Source organism: Malassezia vespertilionis, chromosome 3 (assembly GCF_029542925.1).
Source record: "Malassezia vespertilionis chromosome 3, complete sequence".
Lineage (NCBI taxonomy): Eukaryota > Fungi > Basidiomycota > Malasseziomycetes > Malasseziales > Malasseziaceae > Malassezia > Malassezia vespertilionis.
This window is the reverse complement of record NC_079249.1, coordinates 725,704-747,798: the sequence shown is the minus strand read 5'-3', so window position 1 is coordinate 747,798 and position 22,095 is coordinate 725,704. Positions and strand designations below refer to the sequence as shown.

The following is a 22,095-nucleotide window of genomic DNA, read 5'->3' as shown; positions in this document are numbered from 1 at the left end:
ATAGGAAAAAAAATGTGTACCTTACAATACTAGCTAGGCACAGGCCACTCTTCTTCTACACGCTTAATTACAGCAGGCACTTGGGCATAGGGAATGGCAAATATGCGTCCAAAAATCGGCGCCTCGTACGTGTCTGCTGCGTCTGGCGGCGGAGGGAAGCGGAAGGTGTACGTATGCGACGCACATTCCATCATTACTTCGTCCTCGGGGTGGAAGGAGCCCAGCCCGTCGGCCTGCCTTTTTGGTGCACGCCCCGACACCTGCTTCAGCTGCTTCCGCATGCTCTTGTTTCCAAGTGTAGCTTCCTCTGCCTTGCGTTTTCGCGCGCCTGCAAGACCTGTCGCCTCCGCGTTCTCTTCTTCAAACGCATCTGCACTAAACGCACGCGAAAACACAAGCATGTGCGATGGTTTCGGTGCTACAGGCGTCACCTCTTCTCGTCCTTGCTCATACTCTTCGTACAGCATGCGGAGCATTGGAGGCACGACTTGAACCGGCAAATTGATCATGCGCTCGTGCAGCAGCATCACAAGCGGTGAAGAAGCAGAAGCAGACTGCACAAGTTCTAGCAGCGCCTTGCCCGAAGCGCCGCGCAATAGCTGTTTTACGAGATAGGCGCGCATTTGCTCCGCCGCTTCGGCGCCCGGTACACCGATCGTCATTGCACTCACGACGGCGTAGGGATCGTGCACCTGTTCCATATCATCCACTTTGACTACGGTACCAATCCCGTTGTCTTGGCTCAGCCGGATGATGTAGTCTGCCATCGCGCCAATGTCCATCTGCGGTGCATGCGTATAAAAAAGCTGCTGAAAGAGGCGTTTGAGCGCCTGGTGGTCAGTCTTGCAAGGCGCGGAGAAGTCAAACTCGACGTTTATAAAATCCCTGTCTTCCTCTTCCTCGTCCATAGACATCGCCGATTTTTCGTGTGTGGCCTGCGTGCCTTCCATCTGCGTGGCCTAAACGTCGCGCGCGAGGCGTCTGCAAGAACACGTGGCACTGGCACTGGGTATGACGGGTTTGTCGCGAGTATGTAAGCAAGTGCAAAATGTCCGTAGCGGCACCTGTTCCGCTGCGTATACAAAGACGTCTGTCTGAACGCGTCGAAGAGCGTTTTTGTACCTGTGCGCGTGAACGCATAAAAAATTGGCGATGAGCGGCATATTGCCGACTACGCATGCAGTCCCATTAAGCTATGAGACTGCAGGCCCCATACCAACAAATAGCGAGCAAATACCGTCGTATTTGCAGGCCCCGACTTCCACCTTGCAACCTCCGACCGCGCAGCCAGCGCGTCGCGTATCTGGTGCCGCGCTGTATCATAAATCTCCCGGAGATACCGTATTCAATGCGTGGCCGCACTCCGCACAGGGCGCTACACATGATACACCCATGTCGGCGCGGGACGATGCGCCGGGCCTCGACCCCGATTTCCACCGTGCACCGCAAGCGCTGCCCACTACCACAGAAACTCCCAACGTGTTTGTCACAGCTGCACCTTCACCAGAGCCGAATGCAATGCACTCGGCCGTGGCGCACGAGCAGCATGCGCCGCTGACCGAGCCGGAGCAAGCTGCGACGCAAGTTCCGAATAACTTGTCGGAGAGGAGCGTGCATACGTCGCCGTCCGGTACACAACTCTCACGTCTGCAACAGAATGTCTCTGGTCCACGTTCGCAGCCAGCTGCCGACGCTGCGCCCAAGCGCCCGCGCGGGTTAAAGAAGCTGCTCGCGATGATGACATGCTCTTCCGGCTCGGCCACAGCCGCTGCCGCAAACGATCATTTGCAAAGCAAGCCTGCGCATGATTCGACCCTGTCGAAGAATGGGCAGGCACCCAAGCTTCAGAATTTGCTGGGTATACCAGCATCATCCACAGCACAAACGGTGGGCTCGACACAGGAAAAGAATGGGCCGATTCGGTCATCGATCGGCGCCGGCCTCGCCTCGGGAGGTGTGCTTGGTGCTGCTTTGGGTGGCAGTTATCATGACGATACTGACGCACATTTGCCCAGTCGGGATAGTGTTATTGGGCCGCCTACCACCGCAGGACATACGGAAGAGGAGTATGCATTTGGCAACGATATCATTACTTCTGTTTCACCTACAGGCGGCGCACCGACAGGGTACGCCCTGGACCTCGCTTCGGAGCAGGAGTTGTATGCTGCGGAGCAGCGGCTTATACAGCAAGGCGGCAACGGTATTCCTCTGGATGAAAGCGGCAAGCCGAGGCCGCTACTGGCACCCACGTTGTCCATCGATGCAAATCGCAAATGTCTTGTCCTTGACTTGGACGAAACGCTGGTGCATAGCAGCTTTAAAATGGTCCCCAACGCTGATTTCATCGTTCCGGTTGAGATTGACGGCGTCACACACAATGTGTACGTCATCAAGCGGCCTGGAGTCGACGAATTTATGCGCCTAATGGGGCAGATATACGAAGTGGTCATCTTCACCGCGAGCTTGAACAAATACGCGGATCCGGTGATTGATATTTTGGATATGCACAAGGTGGTTCGACACCGGCTTTTCCGCGAGTCTTGCCACAATCACCATGGAAACTATGTGAAGGATCTCTCTCAACTGGGCCGTCCGCTGCATGATACCATTATCCTGGACAACTCGCCAGCGTCCTACATTTTCCACCCCACCAATGCCGTCCCCGTCTCGAGCTGGTTTAACGATCCTCACGACACAGAGTTGACGGACTTGTGTCCTTTCTTGGATGACTTGACCTCTGTGGATGACGTGCGCATTGTCCTGGACGGTTTCATTGGGTCTTCTCTCTAGCGTTCCCGCCATCGCGGCGTACGTACTCGATCCTTTTTCAGACACTATCACGTGCTGTGTAGAGCTTGTAGCGAATTCACACTTGCGCTTGCCCACGAGCATGGAACAGATCGATGCATTGGCGGACAAAGTGATAGCCCAGCACACGGCGTATGCACATGCACATGCTTACCTATAGATTGCTGGCGCCGCGGCCATACTTGGTGGGCATCTCGGGCATTCCAGCGTCGGGGAAATCGTCGCTCGCGGCGCGTGTTTCGCAGAGAATCAACGAACGGCTGTGCAAAGAGACCTGTATTTGCATCGGACTCGATGGATGGCATCACTCGCGTTCAGTGCTTGATACATTTCCCAATCCGCGCGAGGCACACGCTCGACGCGGCGCAGCATTTACATTTGACGCCGAGGTACGTGGCCAGTGCGCACTGACACATTCCAGGCTTTTGTTGCGTTTGTCAAATTGCTGCGACATGGCTACTTAAACCAAAGGGGGGCACCTTTGCCTGTGTTTCTAGCGCCCTCTTTTTCCCACGCCGCCAAGGATCCTCAACGCGACGCGATACGTGTAGAGCCATGGCATACAATTGTCATCATTGAGGGTCTTTATTGTAATTTAAATGTGCCACCATGGGAACAAGTCGCAGCATGTTGGGATATGCGGTGGCTCCTGGATATCACCATGGACACTGCGCGCGAGCGACTGATACGGCGGCATGTAGAGGCAGGCATTGCGAAGAATGCTGACGAAGCTGCATTGCAAGGTGCGTGCAAGCGACAACTGACCGCAGCGGACAAAAACGACTTGCCCAATGGAGAATGGATTTATGCGCACACGGTTACGCCCATTGAGCGCATCTATGTTGCAGAGGGCTAGCGGCGCGATCGGCCGTGCAATTCCGCAGCTCAGGTTTGTATTCTTAGGCATCTACATGAATAAAAGCTTTATGCAATGACATGTCCATTAATAGCCTTGAGCTGCAGCCTGGCACGCTTTGAGCTGCTCGAGATAGTACGCGCAGGAGTTCAAGTCGTTTGTCTTTTCAAGACACGACAAGAAATCCTTGCCTTGGACGTCGCAGTTAATTCCAGTTTGCTGCGTTTGATTGTACGCGCCAGTGTTCATCTCTTGGGGAGCCTGCTCTTGGTAGGCAGGCTCGCCGCGGCTGCCAAAGAGCATGTTGCTCATGCCGTGGCCAACGGTCTGTTGTTAGAAATAAGAAAGTCATACATACCGAGCCAACAGCAACACCAGCGGCAGTCGAAGCCATCTACATGTCAGTAATGTGGTAGAGCGCCACGTACCTGGCCGAAGAGGCCCGGCGCTTGTCCAGCAGTGGGCTGCGCGTGTTGGCGCGGCGGCACGGGGGCCGCCGAGGTGCGCGGGGGATACGAGCTCATGGTATGCATACCGCGCGAACCCATAGGGGCGGAAGGTTGCGAGCGTCCGGAAGAACGAGAGGAGCGGGGCATGCTGCAAGATGGTATAATACGGTGGCAACGTGTGAGTCTTCTGCTGTCATGCCCACGAGCCCGCACGTGCAGTGCACGTCGTTTGCCGCTGTCCAAGTCGGCCGAGGTGAACATGGAAATTTTTGGACATTGTCAGTGCGCTCCGTTGCTGGCGACGATGGCCGATACTTCGCAGGTGCATCGTCCGCATCGGGCCGCGCAAGCGGGCCCCAAGTCGGAAAAAGCTAAAGGAAGAGATAAACACAGAGATGGGTTTAATCCCAAGGTATGTCGTGCCGTTCCGTTTGCGACTAACGCCAGGCATTCATCGCTGCACACCCATTTGTGGCAGAGAAAATTATCCGGCGCAATGCCGAGCTTGACCAACAGCGTCTTCATGTACCCATGGTAGACCGTACGCCGGACAAGGAGCCGCCACCGGTGATTATTGCTATTGTCGGCCCTGAAGGTGTCGGCAAATCGACTTTGATGCGCAGTCTCATTCGCCGCTACACAAAGCACAATATTGCACACATATCCGGCCCCGTCACGGTCGTCGCTGGGAAGGCAAAGCGTTTGACTTTTATTGAATGCAACAACGATCTGAATTCCATGATTGATGTCGGCAAAGTCGCTGACTTGGTGTTGCTCATGATTGACGGGAGCTTTGGGTTTGAAATGGAGACGATGGAGTTTCTCAATGTGCTCCAGGCACATGGTTTTCCAAAAGTGCTTGGCGTACTTACGTACCTAGATTTGATTAAAAAGGCACGCACTCTGCGTGCGACCAAGAAGCGCTTGAAGCACCGCTTTTGGACAGAGATTTACCAGGGGGCCAAACTCTTTTACCTTTCCGGCATCATAAATGGCCGATACCCTGATACCGAAATCCAGAATCTCTGCCGTTTTATCAGCGTGATGAAGTTCCGTCCTTTAACATTTCGTAATACGCACGCATACTTCCTTGCGGATCGTATGGAGGAACTGACATCGCGCGAATTGGTCCGACAAACTCCCAAGATGGACCGCGACATTACGCTTTATGGCTACTTACACGGCACCTCGATGCGACAGCACCAGGCTGTGCACATCCCTGGTGCAGGCGATTTCCACGTCGGATCTATTGAGCAGCTCCCCGATCCTTGCCCATTGCCCACGCAGGAAAGCGAAAAGCGGCGTCGGCTGAGCGACAAGGCCAAACTGATCCATGCGCCAATGAGCGACGTGGGCGGTGTCATGTTTGACAAAGATGCAGTGTATATTAACGTCCCTGGGAGCTTTTCGAAGCGCGATGGCTACGAGGATGTGGGCGAAGGAGAACAAATGATTATGGACCTTCAAGACGCATCTTCTACTTTGGACGATCGCGCGGTGCGCAGCGAGCTGCGTTTGTTTGACGACTCTTCTGCACCTATCCGCACGCGGCAGCGCAGGCCGGCGTTTGATTCGACTGGCGAAGAAGACGACGACGATACAGGCGACGAAGACGACGAAGACGATGTAGATGACGAGGGCGGCCGTGCTTGGGACTCGGACTCGGATGGCGCGCAGGAAGAAGAGATTGCCTATGCAGAGAGTGATTCGGATATGGGCGATCAAGAACCCCTGGTCCCTTGGAAGCAAAACCTTGCGGCACGCGCTGAAGAAAGAGTACTTTCAAACCGCAGTCGCCAAGGGCAAAACTTGATGAAACTCATTTACGAGTCGGATCAAACGCCCGAGCAAATTGTGGAGCCTGCAAGCACCGCGCTGGAACAAGACGAGAAGCAAGAGGACGATGAATTTTTCCGCGTAATATCTACTGACGGCGTGGAAACATCGACAGATGTGCCCGACGAAACACGTCCCGGCATTGTACCCGAAGCATTGCAGACCTGGGAAGATGAGGATCAGCTTGACTCCATTCGTCACTTGTTTATCACGGGCGCTGAGCCTGATGCGGATCATGGCTTGCCGACAGGCACCGCCGAAGAGGGCAGTCTTCCAGAAGAGGCGTCCAAAGCAGATTCACTTGCGCAGAAAAAAGCAGCACTAAAGCGCAAGTTTGACGAACAGTACGACGGCGAACCAGACCAAGACAATGACGAGGATTGGTACACCGAACAGAAGCGCGAGTTGTCACGACAAGCGGAAGTTAATCTTGCCGAGTTTGCCGACGAGAACGACAAGACAAGGAACCAGGTGTCTGGTTTTCAAGCGGGAGCCTATGTTCGAGTCGAGTTACACAACGTCCCGTACGAATTTGTCGAAAATTTTGACGCCCACTACCCCATTGTTGTTGGCGGCTTGAACCCAAGCGAGCTTGGTTACGGATTTTTGCAGGCGCGCATTAAGCGCCACCGCTGGCACAAGCGTATCCTTAAAACCAACGATCCATTGATTTTCAGCATGGGCTGGCGCCGCTTTCAAAGCATGCCCATCTATACCCTCGACGACGGAACTCGGAACCGCTTGCTGAAGTATTCGCCAGAACACATGCACTGCTTGGCATCTTTCTACGGCCCAGCGACGCTTCCCAACACGGGTTTCTGTGCATTTAATGCATTATCTCCCGAAACACCCGCATTCCGCGTCAGTGCCACCGGCGTTGTGCTCAGCTTTGATTCTGGCGACGGTGCGTCGCACAATATTGTCAAGAAGCTCAAGCTTACCGGCACGCCGTCGAAAATCTTCAAGAACACTGCGTTCATCAAGGACATGTTTACTACTCCGCTGGAAGTTGCCAAATTCGAAGGTGCGCACATTAAGACCGTTTCTGGCATTCGCGGCCAAGTAAAAAAAGCGCTGCCCAAGCCCGAGGGCGAGTTCCGCGCTGCGTTTGAAGATAAAATTTTGATGAGCGACATTGTGTTTCTTCGCGCCTGGTACACAGTCGTTCCGCGCATATTTTTCAATCCTGTTACCTCGCTGCTCTTGCCAGCCGACACCCGACGCTTTTGGCAAGGTATGCGCCTTACCGGCACGATCCGCCGCGAAGAGAATATTAAGACGCCGCTGCGCATCAATTCGGCCTACCGCCCTGTGGAGCGCCCAGAGCAGCGCAAGTTTAATCCACTTCGTGTTCCGCGCCAGCTTCAAAGCGCTTTGCCGTACAGCAGCAAGCCGCACATTACCAAGCCGCAAAAGAAGACCACCTATCTCCAGAAGCGTGCCGTGGTGATGGAGAAAGACGAGCGCAATACAGTCGCGCTTTTGCAGCAGATGCAAGCCGTGCAGCACGCCAAGCAACAAAAGCGTCTGCAAAAGAACCAAGAGCGTCGTGCGGAGAAGACCAAAGAGGCCATGAAAACCGCGGCTATGGATGCACAGAAGCAAAAAGAGCGTATGAAAACCGTATACAAAGCCCAAGGCCAGCGCGCAGAGCGCGCTTCCAAAAAGGCGAAAACATGATGGATTACGCTTCCGAGACGTCTGTCGCATCCACAGATTCGTCTTCCATGTCGTCTACAAAAGACTCGAGCATGCCTAGCGCATCCGCGTCGTTTTTTGGATGCGACAAGGCCACTTGCAGCACCGTTTGGCTAGGATCCGCTACGCTGCGCTGCACAGGCACAGGCCGCTCCGCTGCGCGTATGCGCTTTGTTTGTTCGTATTTCACACATTTCCTGTTGTTAGTGTTTGCGCAAATACATACGCTTCCGATAACTTGTACAGGCGCTTCAAATGCGCGCGCAGCGCCTGGCCAATGTGCAAAATTTGTACGGCGCGGACGTGCGCAAAGAGGTCTGCATTCGCTGGGGCATGCTCCTCGTCGCTTTCCTCGTCAGTCAAAGGGCTCGGTTCGCGCAGGCGCAAGTATCGCTGCACAGCACCAAACACGTGCATTCGCATCGCAGCAAGGGTGAGTTTTAGCTCGTGCGCCAGCGCAAGCACCTCGTTTTGGAATTTGTACTCCAACGTGGCCAGATTGTCGGCAATGTACAAGGCAAGGTCCACATCCGACGAGGCTACGTCGTCTCCTGGATCCAGTAAGCGTACGAGCGCTTTTAAAAATGCATGCCGCGCTCCACGCTGCTCGCGCAAAAGGGCATACCATGTCTGCAGCAGGGCCGTTGGCTCGCTTTCAGAGCGAAACCCTCGCACTGCACCGCCCAATACTGTTCGTTGAAATGTGTACGACATAAGTGCGCCTTCTTTGTAGCGTGTGGCTAAAAGCGAGCCGTGCTTGGATACAAGGTGTACGTGAAGCTGCACGGCGCGATTGCGCAGCGAAATGTCCGACGATGTCTCCAGCGCAATAATGTACGGCATGCATTGGATAGGATGGGCGAGGCCCTGTAGTACAGCAAGTGCAAGAATCTCGCTTGCAAGACGCTGTACACCGCGGTTATCCACGTCGAGTGTGGCGTTCAAAACAGGCGACGCGTAGCGGTGAATGAGCGCAGAAGCAACGCCTGTGCCAGTGTACGCTTCGCCGCTCCCTGTGAGTTCACCCATCATATCCTGCTGGACATGCACGGGGACAGGCGCGACTGACTGTGCCGCTTCGGCGTTCAGGTAATCAAGCAAAATACGCAGCACAAGTTGTCGCTCGTCGGCGTCGCCAGACGCCATGATGCTATCCATGGTCTTTGTAACGCGGGCGTGCAAGAAGAAGGAAGGATACGCACGCAACAAATAGCCGAGCGCAGTCATGGCAGGCAGTTGGTACGCTTTGGAGTCGAGAAGCTGCAAAATACAGGCAAATACACGGTGTGCGTGGTCCTTTTCAGACGACGCCTTCCATCCGTGCTCGCACAACAGACAAGCCATGCACATGAGCAGGTATACATTGCGGTCAACGCGCGTCGCTTCCAATGCACTGGGAAGCGCTTCCTGTACATGTGTAAAACAGGTGGCAAAGGTGCGCTCGAGCAGTGCATAGTGGTGTGTTTGGAAGCGTATCGTGGCGCAGAAACACGCCACGAGTTCTTGCAGGGCCGTGGAGCCCGGCAAAAGAGAGCACCGGCTAATACGCGCGGTGAGTGTGCGCTCGAGATGCTGGGCAAACGCAATGGCTGTGCGGGGCATCGAAGGAAGAGCGATGCAATATACACGCAGCAACTCTTCGAACAAACCAATGTCTTCCCCCGTCTCGCATCCGTAAAGGTACGGAAGCAATTGCTTGGCGCGGCTTATGCTGAGCAGTTGCGGGTATACTCGGAGCATGGTATGCACGACACGAATACGATCGAGTATCGCTTCCGAGGTGGCGTTCTCGAACATGTCGCAGATGAGTGCCTCGACGAGTGCGCCCAATCGTTCCATCAATCGATGCTTCTCCGACGCACTTCTCTCGCGGGATACGCCGCGGAAAAACGCATCCAAAGGTGACGGGCGCTCGCGCGTCTGTGCACCAACGCTTACCAGCATTTGAGCGTCTACAAAAGCATCGCATTCGGGCGTATCGGAAAAAAAAAGCGCTTCCAATACTTCAGACGCAAGTGCTTGCATTCCAGGATCGACATCGTGGATGCAGCGAAGTATACGCAAGAGCGCATCCACCCGCACACTATACTCTTTGCACTGTACAAATGCGCGCTGCAGGTAACGCATCGCGCGCTTTCGTACAGCGACGGCAGTGTCGCTAATTCGATGCGCCACCAACGAATGGTATTTTTCAAAACCCTCAGCATGCTGCAAGACGTACGCACCGAGAATGGCAATCGCAATCTCGCGGACATTGGCGCTGGTATCGGCGCTGTGGGCAAGCACGGCATTTCGCACATGTACGTCGTTAAGCAGTTGATGGTCTACTGCACATATGTTGCCAACGCCGCGAAGAGCGCGAGTTCTTGTGCCAAGTGCTTGCGCTTGTATGTTTGGTAGGAGCGCGGAAAGGAGCTCTGGAGTGGTAATGAAGTAGGAGCTCTTGAATACCAGTTGCGGCACAAGAAAAGCGTGCGCTTTGTCGTGCGCGTGCGCAGGATACAACAGTCTTTCGTACGCAGCCACGAGCGCCAATGAAAAAGTGGGGGATAAAACAAGCGCTTGGGACGCTATATCCTGCTGCTTGATGTGGCTCATTCCTTGGGCCAAATCGTGTCCAAACTGATGCAAGAGGTACTGCGATGCAGCCGCAGCCGCAGGCTGATCCGTACTAGAGTGCATTATGCAATGCGCTACACTGTGGTAAGCGCGTTCCAGTGCAGTGAGCGCCTCATTGTCCAAGGAGGCGCACAGTTCTGCCATGGATGCAAGTCGTATTTTACGACTTGCATGCCAACACTCGCGCTCAGCCTGTTTCAGGCGCGCTGCAACAACACCGACATGGTCTAGTGCGATGGCTTTGGCATCAAGACTACTTTTGGCGTCTTTGAGGCTCGCGACAAATATGCGGCAAAAGCAGGTGAGCAGCAGCGGCGCGGCGGGCCAGTCGGGCAGGAACAAAAGCGTCAGTAAATCTTCCATGAGAAAGTAGATGATCGACGCGTAGCTCAACTCGCTGGAGTTTTTGACCAGTTTGGCCTGAGAAGCCTCGTTGCACAGGTACATGGCAATGGTGCTCGCAAGTGCATAAACATTTTCCTGGTCAGTGCGTGTGGCCGGCATGGGTGGCGCAGGATCCGTGTCCAGTGCCGCACACTGTGCCATCCACGCAAGTGTCTGTTCCTGACTGCTGCGTGATTCGTATGCGGCTGCTTGCAAAAGCTGAAGGAGTAGCGCACTGATGGTATACACAGCACGGCCGTTGGACAAGCGAAATTCACGTCGTTTCAATCGCATATCCGGTAGTCGCAGCAGAGAGACTAGCAGTTCACCAAGCACCCAAATGCGCTGCTGCGGGTACAAGGAAAAAATGCTGCGCAGGATAATTAGCGAGGAAAGGCGCATGGGACGAAGGACGTGCGCTTGTGCAAACAAAGTCGAGCCATGACGCTCACATTCCTGCACAAAAAAAGGCGCAAGCGAGAGGTATACGGCTGGAATGAGCAATGGCTCGGGTATCGTGACGCTAGGAAGCCGAAATAAGCGCTCCAGAAACAGCATGGCGGCATTTACATTGTGGAAGTGGACGGCGAGCAGCTCGCGTAGCCGCTCAGGAACACTGTCGCCCATTAACTCGAAAGCGAGACGGTCCAGGACCGTTTTTGGTTCCATGTGCTGTGCCACGCTGGCCTCGATTAAGGGCAGCACAAACGACTCCAGCGGCATTTTCACTGCAGCGATGCACTGTTCCAGCAGCTCTTCTGAAAACAAAAACTTGGGCAGCTGCTCTTGCGCAAGAATAATCAAAGCACATTGTGCTGCCCATAGAGCAGAAAGCGAGGCGATGATGCTTTGCTCCACAGCTTCGTAAGGAACGCTTTCGTGCGCTTCGTCAAAAAGGGACTTGCTGGGTTTGCGTCGCATTGCACGCTCCAGCATGTGTAACAGGCGTGAAAGCTTGAAAGGATCAATTTCAAGTACGTCTTGGGCTCCTGGATCGCGGCCAATGCGGTGCAGCAGCCCTTGCAAGCGCTGCAGCGGTTTCGAGCGCAGAATCATTTCGCCGTCTATGCGGTGAAAACTGGCAGACGCATCGCTTGATCCATCTTCCTCGCCAAAAAGGCTGTCCATATACTCGCGCAACAAGGTCACGGGCGTATGCGCGACTCTTTCGGTGGGCTGCGGCGACGAAGAGCGCAAATCCGAAGTTAAGACCACCTGCTCTCCTGAGTATAATTCCGCATCGTCCAGGTCCCACGCATCATCTGGCTGCGTGCCAAACGCATCGCTTGTCTCTGGGATCACTTGCTGATCTACTGTGCCTGCGTCGTCATTGCAAGGTGCCGCGCGCTTCCCCAAGACTGTATCGTACGCCTGCACCAAAGTCTCTCTGAGACGCCCTGGCACGTCATCCGCAAGCGCCTCCAATGCATCCTGCTCCCAGTCATCCCCGCACTCAGGCACAGTGTCGCGCACCTTTGCGGGCGACGGTGGCGAGATTGGAAACGCACGCGCCTCCTCCATCGCCGCTGCGAGACGCCAAGTTGGACGCGCGCGCGTATAGTACAATGACTAAACCAACTTTTCCGCACCTCCACACGGTCGGACCGTTGCGGCGACGATGCGTTTCACAAACGGCGCGGAACAGCAAGCGGAAGCGTCAGACACGGATGGGACGCAGCCCGATGTAATCCGCCTTCATATTCCAGGAGAGGAGGATAACTTTTTTGACCGGGAAAATTATGATGTATCCGGCGTAGATGCGGACCAGGAAGACGAGGCGATCATCCATGTGTGGGACGAAGAGAGCGACGAAGAACTTGAGGCGTACATGAGGAAGCAGAAAAAGCCGCTGCTCCCATTTGTTATTTTACCTGAGCAGCATGCTCCAACTCCCGGTAAGAAGTTGCGCAGCTTGGCCAGTTGGTGGCGTACGTTGTTAATAGGATCAGCGGCGCCAGGGACGTTGTCTGTAGGTCACGTTGCGATGAACATGGCGTCGACGGCACTGCATCCGGGTGTGTTGCTTGCGATGCCTGTCTACTTTATACGCGCTGGTGTTGTGCCGGGATTCATCGTGTTTGTACTGACCACAATGCTGAGTGCTTTTGGCGGTGCACTTTGGGTCACATTGGGTCGCTACGTCGGTTCGTCTTCGATTGAGTCTGTGACCGGCAAGGCCTTTGGCATGAATACGCAATGGAAGCGGAAACTGGGCATTATGCTAAGCAGTGCTGTGCTTATGGTCTATTGCACAGGCGCAGCGGTGGTTGGGTACCACGCAATGACAGACCTGCTCTTGCAAGTCTTTTTCCACTACACACCCACGACCAGCGTGTTCCATGACCGTGCGTTTGTAACACTGGTGGTTGGCGGTATTATGACACTGCCAGTACTGGTCGCCGCCACACCACAGCGGCATATCATGCAGGTCCAGTCCTGGTCACTCATTTTGTGTTACCCCGCAATCATTGCCATTTTGTACGTGCAAATGAAGGACTGGCATTTGCCGTCGGTCCGTCCGAAGCTAGAGCCGTCCTGGCCCTCGGTGACGCTGGTGCCCATGCCCCATTTGCAGGACTATACGTGGCCCTGGGCAAGCACGGCAATGGTGCCGCTGCTTGTGCTCAGCGCATTGCCCGCACAAATCTTGGCACAGAGTCGAAGTCTGCAGCGCAAGGCGGTGTATGATTCTAATGTGCACACGTTCTACCTTGCACAGAGTATCCAGGCGGCGGTCATAATTGCAATTACCTTCTTTGTGGGCGTAGACATTGGACTCGTCGGCACTGATGACTTGCACCGCGGCCTGTACCCCAACTTTTTCAGCGCATTGCCACTGGATGACGATAAAGTGAATATTGCTCGCGGGCTTTTCTGCCTTTTGCTTGCATCCCATTTGTGCCTCTGCTTGACATCGGCTAGTTCTGCCTGCAGCCGTATCCTCAAAGCACTTGGTATTCAGTTCAAGCCGCTGGCACATGGAGCGAACTCTGGCGTGCAACGTGCGGCATCGCCGAGGCTCGCTGCTAACACAGCACCACACGAGGCAGGCGCGCAAGCAATTGAGGCGCGCAAGAAACGCCGGTTCTGGCGCGGTGCCGCTTCAGGGCTTGTTCTCTGGTGCATCACTGCCTTTACCGCCTACTCTTCAGGCGTCGGGGGTGTTTTCCGGCGCGAGGAAAAAGAAGGGAAGGAGCTTCGCTTTTTGCGCTCCGTCGAAGTGATTGGCATTATGGGCGCCGTGGTTGGATTTATTCTTCCTGCTGTGATCTGGCTTGTCCTGTTCCGGATCCGACGACCGCGCGCCATTTTGCTAGCCCAAACGGAGAGCATGCAAAAGCGGCTCCAGCAGTATTTACTGAGTCCACTTAGCGCGCTTATTCCCGTCTTGTCGCGTCAGCCTGCGCGGAGTGCACAAGAGGCAGAGCCACTGCTCCAAGAACAGGACGGGAATGCCTATGGTGCCGTGGTTCCTGAAGCGTCGATTCCCAGGCATGAGAATGAATACAGTGCTTCAGATCGAGACGAAGGTACTTATATACTGCTGGCGCGCAAGGAGCGCCAGCTGCAGCGTGTTGCGCGAGGACGGCGAATTTTGCAAGAATTTATTGTAGTTGTAGTGCTCCTCCCGTTCGGCCTCTTTCTGGTGGTCTCTGCATCGATTGAGCTGGCCGCGGGCGGTTACTGAGAATTGGGTGTATTTACGTGACGAACATTTTCTCCACATTACCATACATGCTGTTCGCCTTGATTGAGGGCACGGCGATATAAGTCCTGTATGCGCACGTTGCGGAATTGATTGTGCGAGTGGTACGCGTTAAGCGCCAGCGCCAACGAGGAAACTGTGCGCACATCCTGTGCAGAAAAATCAATAGTGATGGTAGTCGCATCCAACTGCCCTGCACTCACAAGCTCGCCGTGCGGAGACTCTGCAAAGTTAAGCTCTGAGAGGCCCACAACGTCGCCTTGACTGAATTGCTCGGATATGGTGACAGAGGGCTGACTCGGTGTCGCAATAGGCGACGCTGTTCGCAGCCCACGCCGCCGCATGCGCGGTTTCTTGGAGCGCTCATATGCGGAATGAAGCCAGTCGGACGGGGTCCGATCGACAATGCCCGACGGATTGGACACGTTCAAGCTGCTTGTAGCAGGCTCCATAATCGACACAAACCGCAGTTCCAAGGATCCAGTCACGACAATACGAATGTCTGGGTGTGGGTCGCTTACACTAGAAAGCAGCGTATTCGGCGCATGGAAGGAAATCTTGCCGTATTCTTCTAGCACGGGCGCAAAAGAATCACGCCATACAGGATGCAGTGTTTTTTCTCCAAGCAGAGATGCACTACTATTTCCCAAGTCATCCTCGCTTAATAGCGTCTTTTCAGAAGAGACAAAAGACTGGTCGTCCTGCGTTGACACCATGGGCGCACAGCACAATTGGTCCATACATGCGCGCCATTTCACCACGGTGGGAAGCGTCGGATCAATGGCTGCTGTGCCGGGAGTATTGGTGCCAAAACATTCCATTGGAATGTCGACCGATGGGCGTCGCGAGCTGCTCGCAGGTCTGAGCCCTGTGTTGACGCGAGCCCAGCGCGGAAGTCGTGCATGGCTCACCGACGCCTGACCGGAAATCCACCCAATTACCTCGGAAAATTCGTTGATCGGCCATAGTCCGTGATGGAGCATCGCATGAGCTTCGAGTGGGTCCAGTGCATTTGGATCGCGCGGAAGTGCACCTGCACGCACAAGCACGCCGTACCGATTCGAACCACGAGGGACCCCCAGCAAAAATGCAGGCGGATGGTGCACACCCTCCGCGGCATTTGCACGCTCTGCTGCAATCGCAGCCGCCGCGGCAAAATCAATGCGCACTGCATACGTCAAATCAATCACCAGCGCACTGCATTTTTCGAATTGCACACGGTACACCGCCTGCTTCAATTTCGACGCCGTGGTGTACCCCGCGGTCCCGTTCAAGGAAATGACGCCGATTTGGAGCGTCCTTTGGCGCACGTCGTCTTTCAATCTGTCATACACGCGCGCAGACAAGACCTGGGCTTGCACGAATTCGCGCAGTGGTACAAAGCACGTACGAATCTCGTAGTCTGCCAACTGCTCAAATCCATGCGCGGCCAATGTTGCGGCAATGCCCACGCCAACGCCCTGGGCAAATCCTAGCGCGGTACATGCCGCAATAGTGCCGGCAATGACAAGATATTCCAGCGCGGACTTTGTTGCCCATGTCGGGACAAGCGCCTCCGCCATGAGCTCGATCCCGATAAAAAACACCATTATTGCGGCGCACAGAACGGGGATGTACGGGAGAATAAGCTTGGACAAGACAAAGAAGAGAACGATGACCGCAAGAACAACAATCGACTCGGATCTGTCTCCGCCTGCACGCGCAAAAAATAAGGTATTGGACATGACGATCATGTTGGGCAATGAGCCAGTGAGTCCAGAAAGTAGGTTTGTCACGCCGTGTCCAATCAGTTCGCGCTGGATCGTGGTGTTGCGCGGCACATTTGGCAGCTGGTCGCGAAGTGCAGGGTAGTAAATCGGCAAGTTGATGGCACCGATAATGACAAGGACAACGATTTCAACAATGCATTGTCGGATAGCATCCCAGCGCACAAGACGGAAGTTGAACAGCTGCCAAAACTCGTAGAACCGCATCCTATCCAAGAGTGGCTCTTCGGGCGGGACATGCACAAACACCCAGTGATGATTTTTTAAGCTCTCTGTAGACACGCCCCGCCCGATCGCAGCGATCCAAAATACGATGCCGGTCAGCAGAAAAAAAGTGGGCGTGAAGAAAGGGTTGCTGAACAGCGCACACACGTCCCATACGATGCGCTTGCGCAGCGAATTTTGCCAGTTTGGGCGCGTACCGCTTTGTTTCTTGATGCGTACGCATATGCAGAGCACAACGGTGAGGACCAATGCGACGACCGTCACGGGCATGGCCAGGTTGGTAAAAAGGCCACGAATGTAGTTCAAGTCCCACGAAAACGTTGAACGCTGCGTCACTTCAAACCCTGACAAAAACAGGGACAGACCAATGGCACCAAGTGCGCCAACCAGCACGGTTTCGGGAAAATAGGCAATCCAGCGGTCCATCTCAAAGAAGCCAAGCACAAGAAAGAAGCCGCCCAAAACCAACGAAGAAAGCGCATAGGCTGTGCATACGGTCGCAAGCAACGTATCGCGATCTTCCGTGATTATTGTAGCAAGTTTGTTGGCTATATGTTGCAAAAAGGGGATCACCTCGATCAGCATTAGGCCCTGCGATTGCGAAAAGTTGCTCCCACCCAACACAAACACCAGCTGGCAGATAATGGTAGACCATGTAAACATGGCAATGCTCTGTGCCTGCAGTCCCCCAAATATTTCGCCATTCGTCGGAAACACAAGCAATCCAGTGGACGAGGAGTCTAAAATGCACACCAATGCACCAAGTAAAATTCCAGGAACCGACAGTCGCGAGGACCGATCGCGACTCACAGAATTAGGTGTGAGCGAGCGCGACAAGGACCGCAAATTTTCAATGTGCTGCGTTCGCATTAGCCACGATCCTACGCGTGAGCTCTTCCCAAGCAGTGGCCGGTGCGCCGTATGCGCCGGGAGCGCGGCGTCCATTTGGTTTTGCGGAGTCAACTGCACGGTGGAGGTGGTGTTATGTCAGCAGTTCCACACGCACAGCGCTGCGCCGCCACTTGCTGGTTTTGGTGTTGCGTCGCGCGATGCGGCAGGAAATCCGTCTTGTGCTTGCTGGGGACAGTGGTGTGGGAAAATCGACTCTTGTGACATCTCTTATCAAGGAAATATTTGTGGATGACGTGCAGCCGGTTGTACCGGAGATTACATTACCACTGGACGTCTCCCCCGAAGGCGTGCTGACGAAAATTGTCGATACGTGTGCTGCGGGGGACTTTCATGAGCGTTTTGAGACAGAGCTTCGCAGGGCAAACGTGATTGCGTTGGTGTACTCTGTGATGGACACGGATTCGTTTGAGCGCATTCCATCCTACTGGCTTCCCTATATCCGTTCCCTTGGCATCAATGTGCCAGTAATCCTTGTGGGCAACAAGGTGGACCTGCGTTCGAATGATCTTGCCAATGAGGAGCTGGAGGAAGAGATTGCGCCTGTAATGTCTGATTTCAAAGAGGTTGAGACGTGCATTGAGTGCAGCGCGAAACAGCTGCTCAATGTCAGCGAAGTCTTTTTTTACGCCCAAAAAGCAGTGTTGTACCCCACAGCGCCATTGTACGATTCGCGCTTACATGTTCTTAAGCCCGCATGTGTGGATGCATTACATACCATATTCCAGCTTTGCGATACTGACAAAGACGGCGTGTTGTCCGACGTGGAGCTGAACGAGTTTCAACGCCTGTGTTTCAAGGCCCCTCTTCAGCTCGAGGAACTGGAGGGAATTCGTGCCCTGGTGTCCGATGGCACAAGTGGCCTGGACGGCGACCCAGCATTGCGGGACGGCGCGCTGACGCTTGCTGGCTTTTTGTATCTGCACACGCTCTTCATTCAGCGCGGTCGTTTAGAAACCACATGGACCGTATTGTGGACGTTTGGGTACGGCATGGACCTAACTCTCACCAACGCTTACGTGTATCCGCACTTTGTCATTCCTCCAGGGTGTGCTGCGGAGCTTTCTCCGAATGGATACCAGTTCCTAACCGAGGTATTTAAAGCGCACGACAAGGACCACGACGGTGCGCTGAGCGCAACGGAACTGGCCGCCCTCTTTGCCACTGCACCCGGCAAAAATCATCCTTGGGGCGCGAATTTTCCTGCAAGCACAGAGACAGACGAGGCTGGGGCTGTGACGCTCCAGGGCTGGCTTGCACAATGGAGTATGACGACGCTGCTCGAGCATCGTACCACGCTCGCCTACTTGGCGTACCTTGGCTACCCACTCTTTGCAAACCCCTTTTCTAACACAAGCTTGCCAGGAAGCGGCACCGTCTCGCCACACGGCGCGAACATGGGGATGTACACGAGTGCATCCCCTACTTCTTATGCATGGATGGACGGTACTGCCGTCTCTACACGTCCGCGCCAAGATGAACGACTCACGCCTGCAACCACCGCGCTAAAACTTGTGCGGCCCCGTAAGGCAGCTGACCGGAAAAAGAGCGGTGCGGACCGGTGCAATGTCTTTTTGGCGCTTGTGCTTGGTGCGCCGGGCAGCGGAAAAACTGCACTGCTCTGCAGTCTGCTCGGTAAACCATTCCAGACCAAGTACACGCCCACAAACAAGCTCTTCCGCGCCGTCAATGCCGTGGAGGAGGGCGGTGCCGAGCAGTACCTTGTGCTACAGGAGTACGGGTCGCACCAGGAAGCAGAAGCACTGCGCAGTCCGTCCAAGCTCGCGAATGTGAGCGCGATCGTGTACGTGTACGACTCGAGTGATACCAATTCTTTTTCCTACATTACCAATTTGCGGCAGCAATTTCCGCACCTGTCCACACTACCATCCCTGTTTGTAGCCACCAAGGCAGACTTGGACCTCGTGCAGCAGCGCCATGAAGTGCAGCCAGATGTGTACTGCAGAAAACTCGGTCTGCGTATTCCACACCTTGGCGCGGGGCCGCTAAATGTGAGTGTGCGACAGCACCAGGTGGCAGGGCTCTACAGCTTGCTCCTGTCCATTGCTGCGAATCCGCGCGGGGCTGTGCCGCAGCATAGCAGTTCGCTGAGCTACGCGCGTATGCGGTGGAAGATGGCTGCGTACGTCTTTCTCGCCTTGTTTGGCGCGACTGGCACGGCGTGGGCAGTGCTGCGCATCTTTTTTTCGCGGGGGCCTTCTTTAGCAAGCCTGGCGAGCGCAAAGGCTGGCAGCTGGTTTGCGCCATTGTGGGGCGGCGCTGCGCGTAGCGAACTCTGAAAAGTAGTGTCCCTATACTATTTTGGTTTATATACATTGCATATGCTTCTACCATCCCTTGTGGTGGAATGATTCGTCTTCCAAGGATCGCCGCAGGCCCGTAGTTGTCTCTGCATTGCTGCCCGAGACGGTGCGCCTTGAGGAACCGGCGCGGGGCTTGGGTGAATTCGTGCCTTTGGTTGCTGTGCTGGTAGGCATATCCTTGCCGAAAAAGCGCGCGCGGGATTGCTTTTCCCACAACAGATTCTCGCGCACACTTTCGCTGAGCTCGTCGCAAATCATATTGTTCCGCGCGGTGCGTGGCGACAAGGCAGGCACAATGTCCGTCTTCTGGGCTGGAAGTTGAATCATGGATGTGGCATGCTTTGACAAAGTGTGCCCGTCGGGCGTCGGAACGTCGTCGGTAGTTTGCGGCACGTTGCGGAGGCGGGAAAAGTCGACTTCGGTGCTGTTTTGGTCGACGAGAAGCTCCAGAAACGGACCTTCATCGGGGGAATCCCCGCGGTTCAAGCGTACAGGAGGAGAGGAAGATCGCTGGCGCCTGTATTTCACATTCTTGCCTTCTTGCCCTTGCAGCATCATGCCAGCAGCGCTGTATGAGCGGACGAGGGTAACAAGTTTGTTGTCGCTTGCTTTTTCAGCATCGAGTAAATGCCCTTTAGCAAGTGCAGAAAGGCGGGCACGGGCGCCGGTGCTTCTCGAACTCATCATGGGGGGTGCTTGCAAATCACTGGACGCCTGGCCCAAAACTTGCTCGCGCGACTCTGCGCAGAGCGAGCCAGAGTCGGAACTTGCACCGCGATTGAGCGACGCACCGCTTGCATTGCGTTGCAATTCAAGCGCACGCACATGCGTCGACGAGCGCAAGGACGTGACATTAAGGAGCGGGAGGGCAATTGCACTCTTGCTTCGCTCCATCGCCACATTGGTTGTGCTGGCACGCCGCTGGGAAGTAAGGGTGTTGGCAATGAGAGATGGCGTCGAGGTATTGCGCGTATTGTCGATGCTGCTCATGGAGCGCTGTGGGAGATCAGTAAAGCTAATCGTCTTGCCTGCGCGCGTGTTGTTTTTATTACCAACTCGCGAGCGCGGCGCGCCAGAGTTTGTATTGTATGTCGGTGCATCTTTTTCGCGTGGGGGATGGAAGATGGTCGACAAAAGTCCGCGGGTGTTGCCGAGGGCAACATCGGCTAATGGTTTCGCGTCCACAGGGGGCTCCTTGGTTTTGTTGACGAGCGGAAGATCGGCAAGGCTTGCAGAGCGGATGGGCCGCTTTTTAAACATATCTAGACGCTCGCGCTCCTCTTCTTCCTTGCGCTTTTGCTGCGCATTCACACGTTCAGCTTGCCGTTGTCGCTCTTCCTCCTCCTCGGCGGCATCATCGCTGGACCATGCATCGTCGTCTGCTTCTGCCGCTGCCTTGGGCGCAGCTCGTTGCTTGTCTTGAAGCTCGGCTGTTTCTAAGACTTCTTCTTCGTCGGAACCAAGCTCTTCGCCACCGGTCACAAATACAATGGGGTTCTTTTTCTTTTTGGGGTCGGGTTTCGTTTTTGACATTTTGTTGTCTTGGTTGGACTGCGTCATGGTGAGCATCTGAAACACTTGGGTGCGAGAAATGGGCGCTTTGCTTCCTTGCGCTCCACGCGGTCCAAAACGTTCTTGACTGCGAGAAGAGCGCATGTTCGTACGGCTGCGTTTCGTGGCGTTGGATGTGTTGCGCAAAGGCGCAATGTCGGGGAGATGTGCATTGCTTTTTTGGGGCTTGGGCGTCGGTTCGGCTGGCGCTTGCTTGGGACTAAGAGGTGAGGAAGCAAATGGCTTCTCAACAGTCGTTTGTGTCACCTGCTGTACGGCAACCTCTTTGGCCGAGGCACCGGCGCGCGCTTGGGAAGTGGAGTACGACGTCGAGTTGGCGCGGGAACGCTCCTGCGGCGCGCGAGGCGTAACAGTGCCCGTGGTGGACATGGACCCGACCGTCGAGTTGCTCGGCGAGTCCGTATAGGCACTCGGCAAATTCGTATAAGCACTCTTGTCGACGTTCGCGTCGGGGATACTGCGGAAGAGCGCGGCACGCATCGCCTCGTGCGCAGTCGAGTCGGCATCACCATACACAATACGCTGCGTTTGCATACGCTCGGTGCGCGCCGTGCGTGCAAGCTCGGCTAATTGCAATTGCCACGGCGTTTCTGATGCCTCTAAAGCAATAAACGAGCGGAAAGCGTTGGAGTGTGCTTTGTGTGTGCGGTCGCATTCGCTGTCGTCGCTCGCAGCAGACTCGTCCGTGGAAAGCTCAGGCTCCGAAAGGGGGGCGTGCATGTAGAACGCGTTGCGCTTCTCATCAAGCTTTACTGCCGTCGCGCTAGCCTGCGGTATGGCAACGTCGGTGCTAAGCTGTTGATGCTCAGCAGAGTGGCGATGCCACATTCGCCATGAAAAGTTCTCTAGCCTGCGGCCATCCGCAAGGGACTCCTTGCATTTTGTAAACACTATGGTTAGTGAAGCGGGAGATGCGTACTGTTACAAACTCGCGCCACCTGGT

The 22,095-nt window shown here is 55.0% G+C and overlaps 8 protein-coding genes across 8 annotated transcripts; 4 read left to right on the top strand and 4 right to left on the bottom strand.

Annotated features, from left to right (window-relative positions):
• Window positions 1-29: 29 nt before the first annotated feature.
• Window positions 30-914, bottom strand: BCP1 (Mss4p nuclear export; the record flags this gene model as incomplete). Its single annotated transcript, XM_056206700.1, has 1 exon — window positions 30-914. The coding sequence occupies one exon, from the start codon at window positions 912-914 to the stop codon at window positions 30-32; it is 885 nt and encodes a 294-aa protein (XP_056062675.1).
• A 478-nt stretch (window positions 915-1,392) lies between these two features.
• MVES1_001860 (protein-serine/threonine phosphatase) lies at window positions 1,393-2,790 on the top strand (the record flags this gene model as incomplete). Its single annotated transcript, XM_056206699.1, has 1 exon — window positions 1,393-2,790. One exon carries the CDS (start codon window positions 1,393-1,395, stop codon window positions 2,788-2,790), a length of 1,398 nt encoding a protein of 465 aa, XP_056062674.1.
• Window positions 2,791-4,644: 1,854 nt separating this feature from the next.
• BMS1 (Glycoside hydrolase 2 (Mannanase, beta-galactosidase)) lies at window positions 4,645-7,629 on the top strand (the record flags this gene model as incomplete). The annotated part of the gene is made up of 1 exon (XM_056206698.1): window positions 4,645-7,629. One exon carries the CDS (start codon window positions 4,645-4,647, stop codon window positions 7,627-7,629), a length of 2,985 nt encoding a protein of 994 aa, XP_056062673.1.
• A 204-nt stretch (window positions 7,630-7,833) lies between these two features.
• SCC2 (Sister chromatid cohesion protein 2) lies at window positions 7,834-12,171 on the bottom strand (the record flags this gene model as incomplete). The annotated part of the gene is made up of 1 exon (XM_056206697.1): window positions 7,834-12,171. One exon carries the CDS (start codon window positions 12,169-12,171, stop codon window positions 7,834-7,836), a length of 4,338 nt encoding a protein of 1,445 aa, XP_056062672.1.
• A 97-nt stretch (window positions 12,172-12,268) lies between these two features.
• On the top strand, window positions 12,269-14,338 carry MVES1_001857 (uncharacterized protein; the record flags this gene model as incomplete). The annotated part of the gene is made up of 1 exon (XM_056206696.1): window positions 12,269-14,338. One exon carries the CDS (start codon window positions 12,269-12,271, stop codon window positions 14,336-14,338), a length of 2,070 nt encoding a protein of 689 aa, XP_056062671.1.
• Window positions 14,339-14,376: 38 nt separating this feature from the next.
• MVES1_001856 (uncharacterized protein) lies at window positions 14,377-17,292 on the bottom strand (the record flags this gene model as incomplete). The annotated part of the gene is made up of 1 exon (XM_056206695.1): window positions 14,377-17,292. The coding sequence occupies one exon, from the start codon at window positions 17,290-17,292 to the stop codon at window positions 14,377-14,379; it is 2,916 nt and encodes a 971-aa protein (XP_056062670.1).
• Window positions 17,293-17,396: 104 nt separating this feature from the next.
• Window positions 17,397-19,556, top strand: GEM1 (ERMES complex Ca(2+)-binding regulatory GTPase gem1; the record flags this gene model as incomplete). The annotated part of the gene is made up of 1 exon (XM_056206694.1): window positions 17,397-19,556. The coding sequence occupies one exon, from the start codon at window positions 17,397-17,399 to the stop codon at window positions 19,554-19,556; it is 2,160 nt and encodes a 719-aa protein (XP_056062669.1).
• Window positions 19,557-19,604: 48 nt separating this feature from the next.
• On the bottom strand, window positions 19,605-21,872 carry MVES1_001854 (uncharacterized protein; the record flags this gene model as incomplete). The annotated part of the gene is made up of 1 exon (XM_056206693.1): window positions 19,605-21,872. The coding sequence occupies one exon, from the start codon at window positions 21,870-21,872 to the stop codon at window positions 19,605-19,607; it is 2,268 nt and encodes a 755-aa protein (XP_056062668.1).
• Window positions 21,873-22,095: the final 223 nt, after the last annotated feature.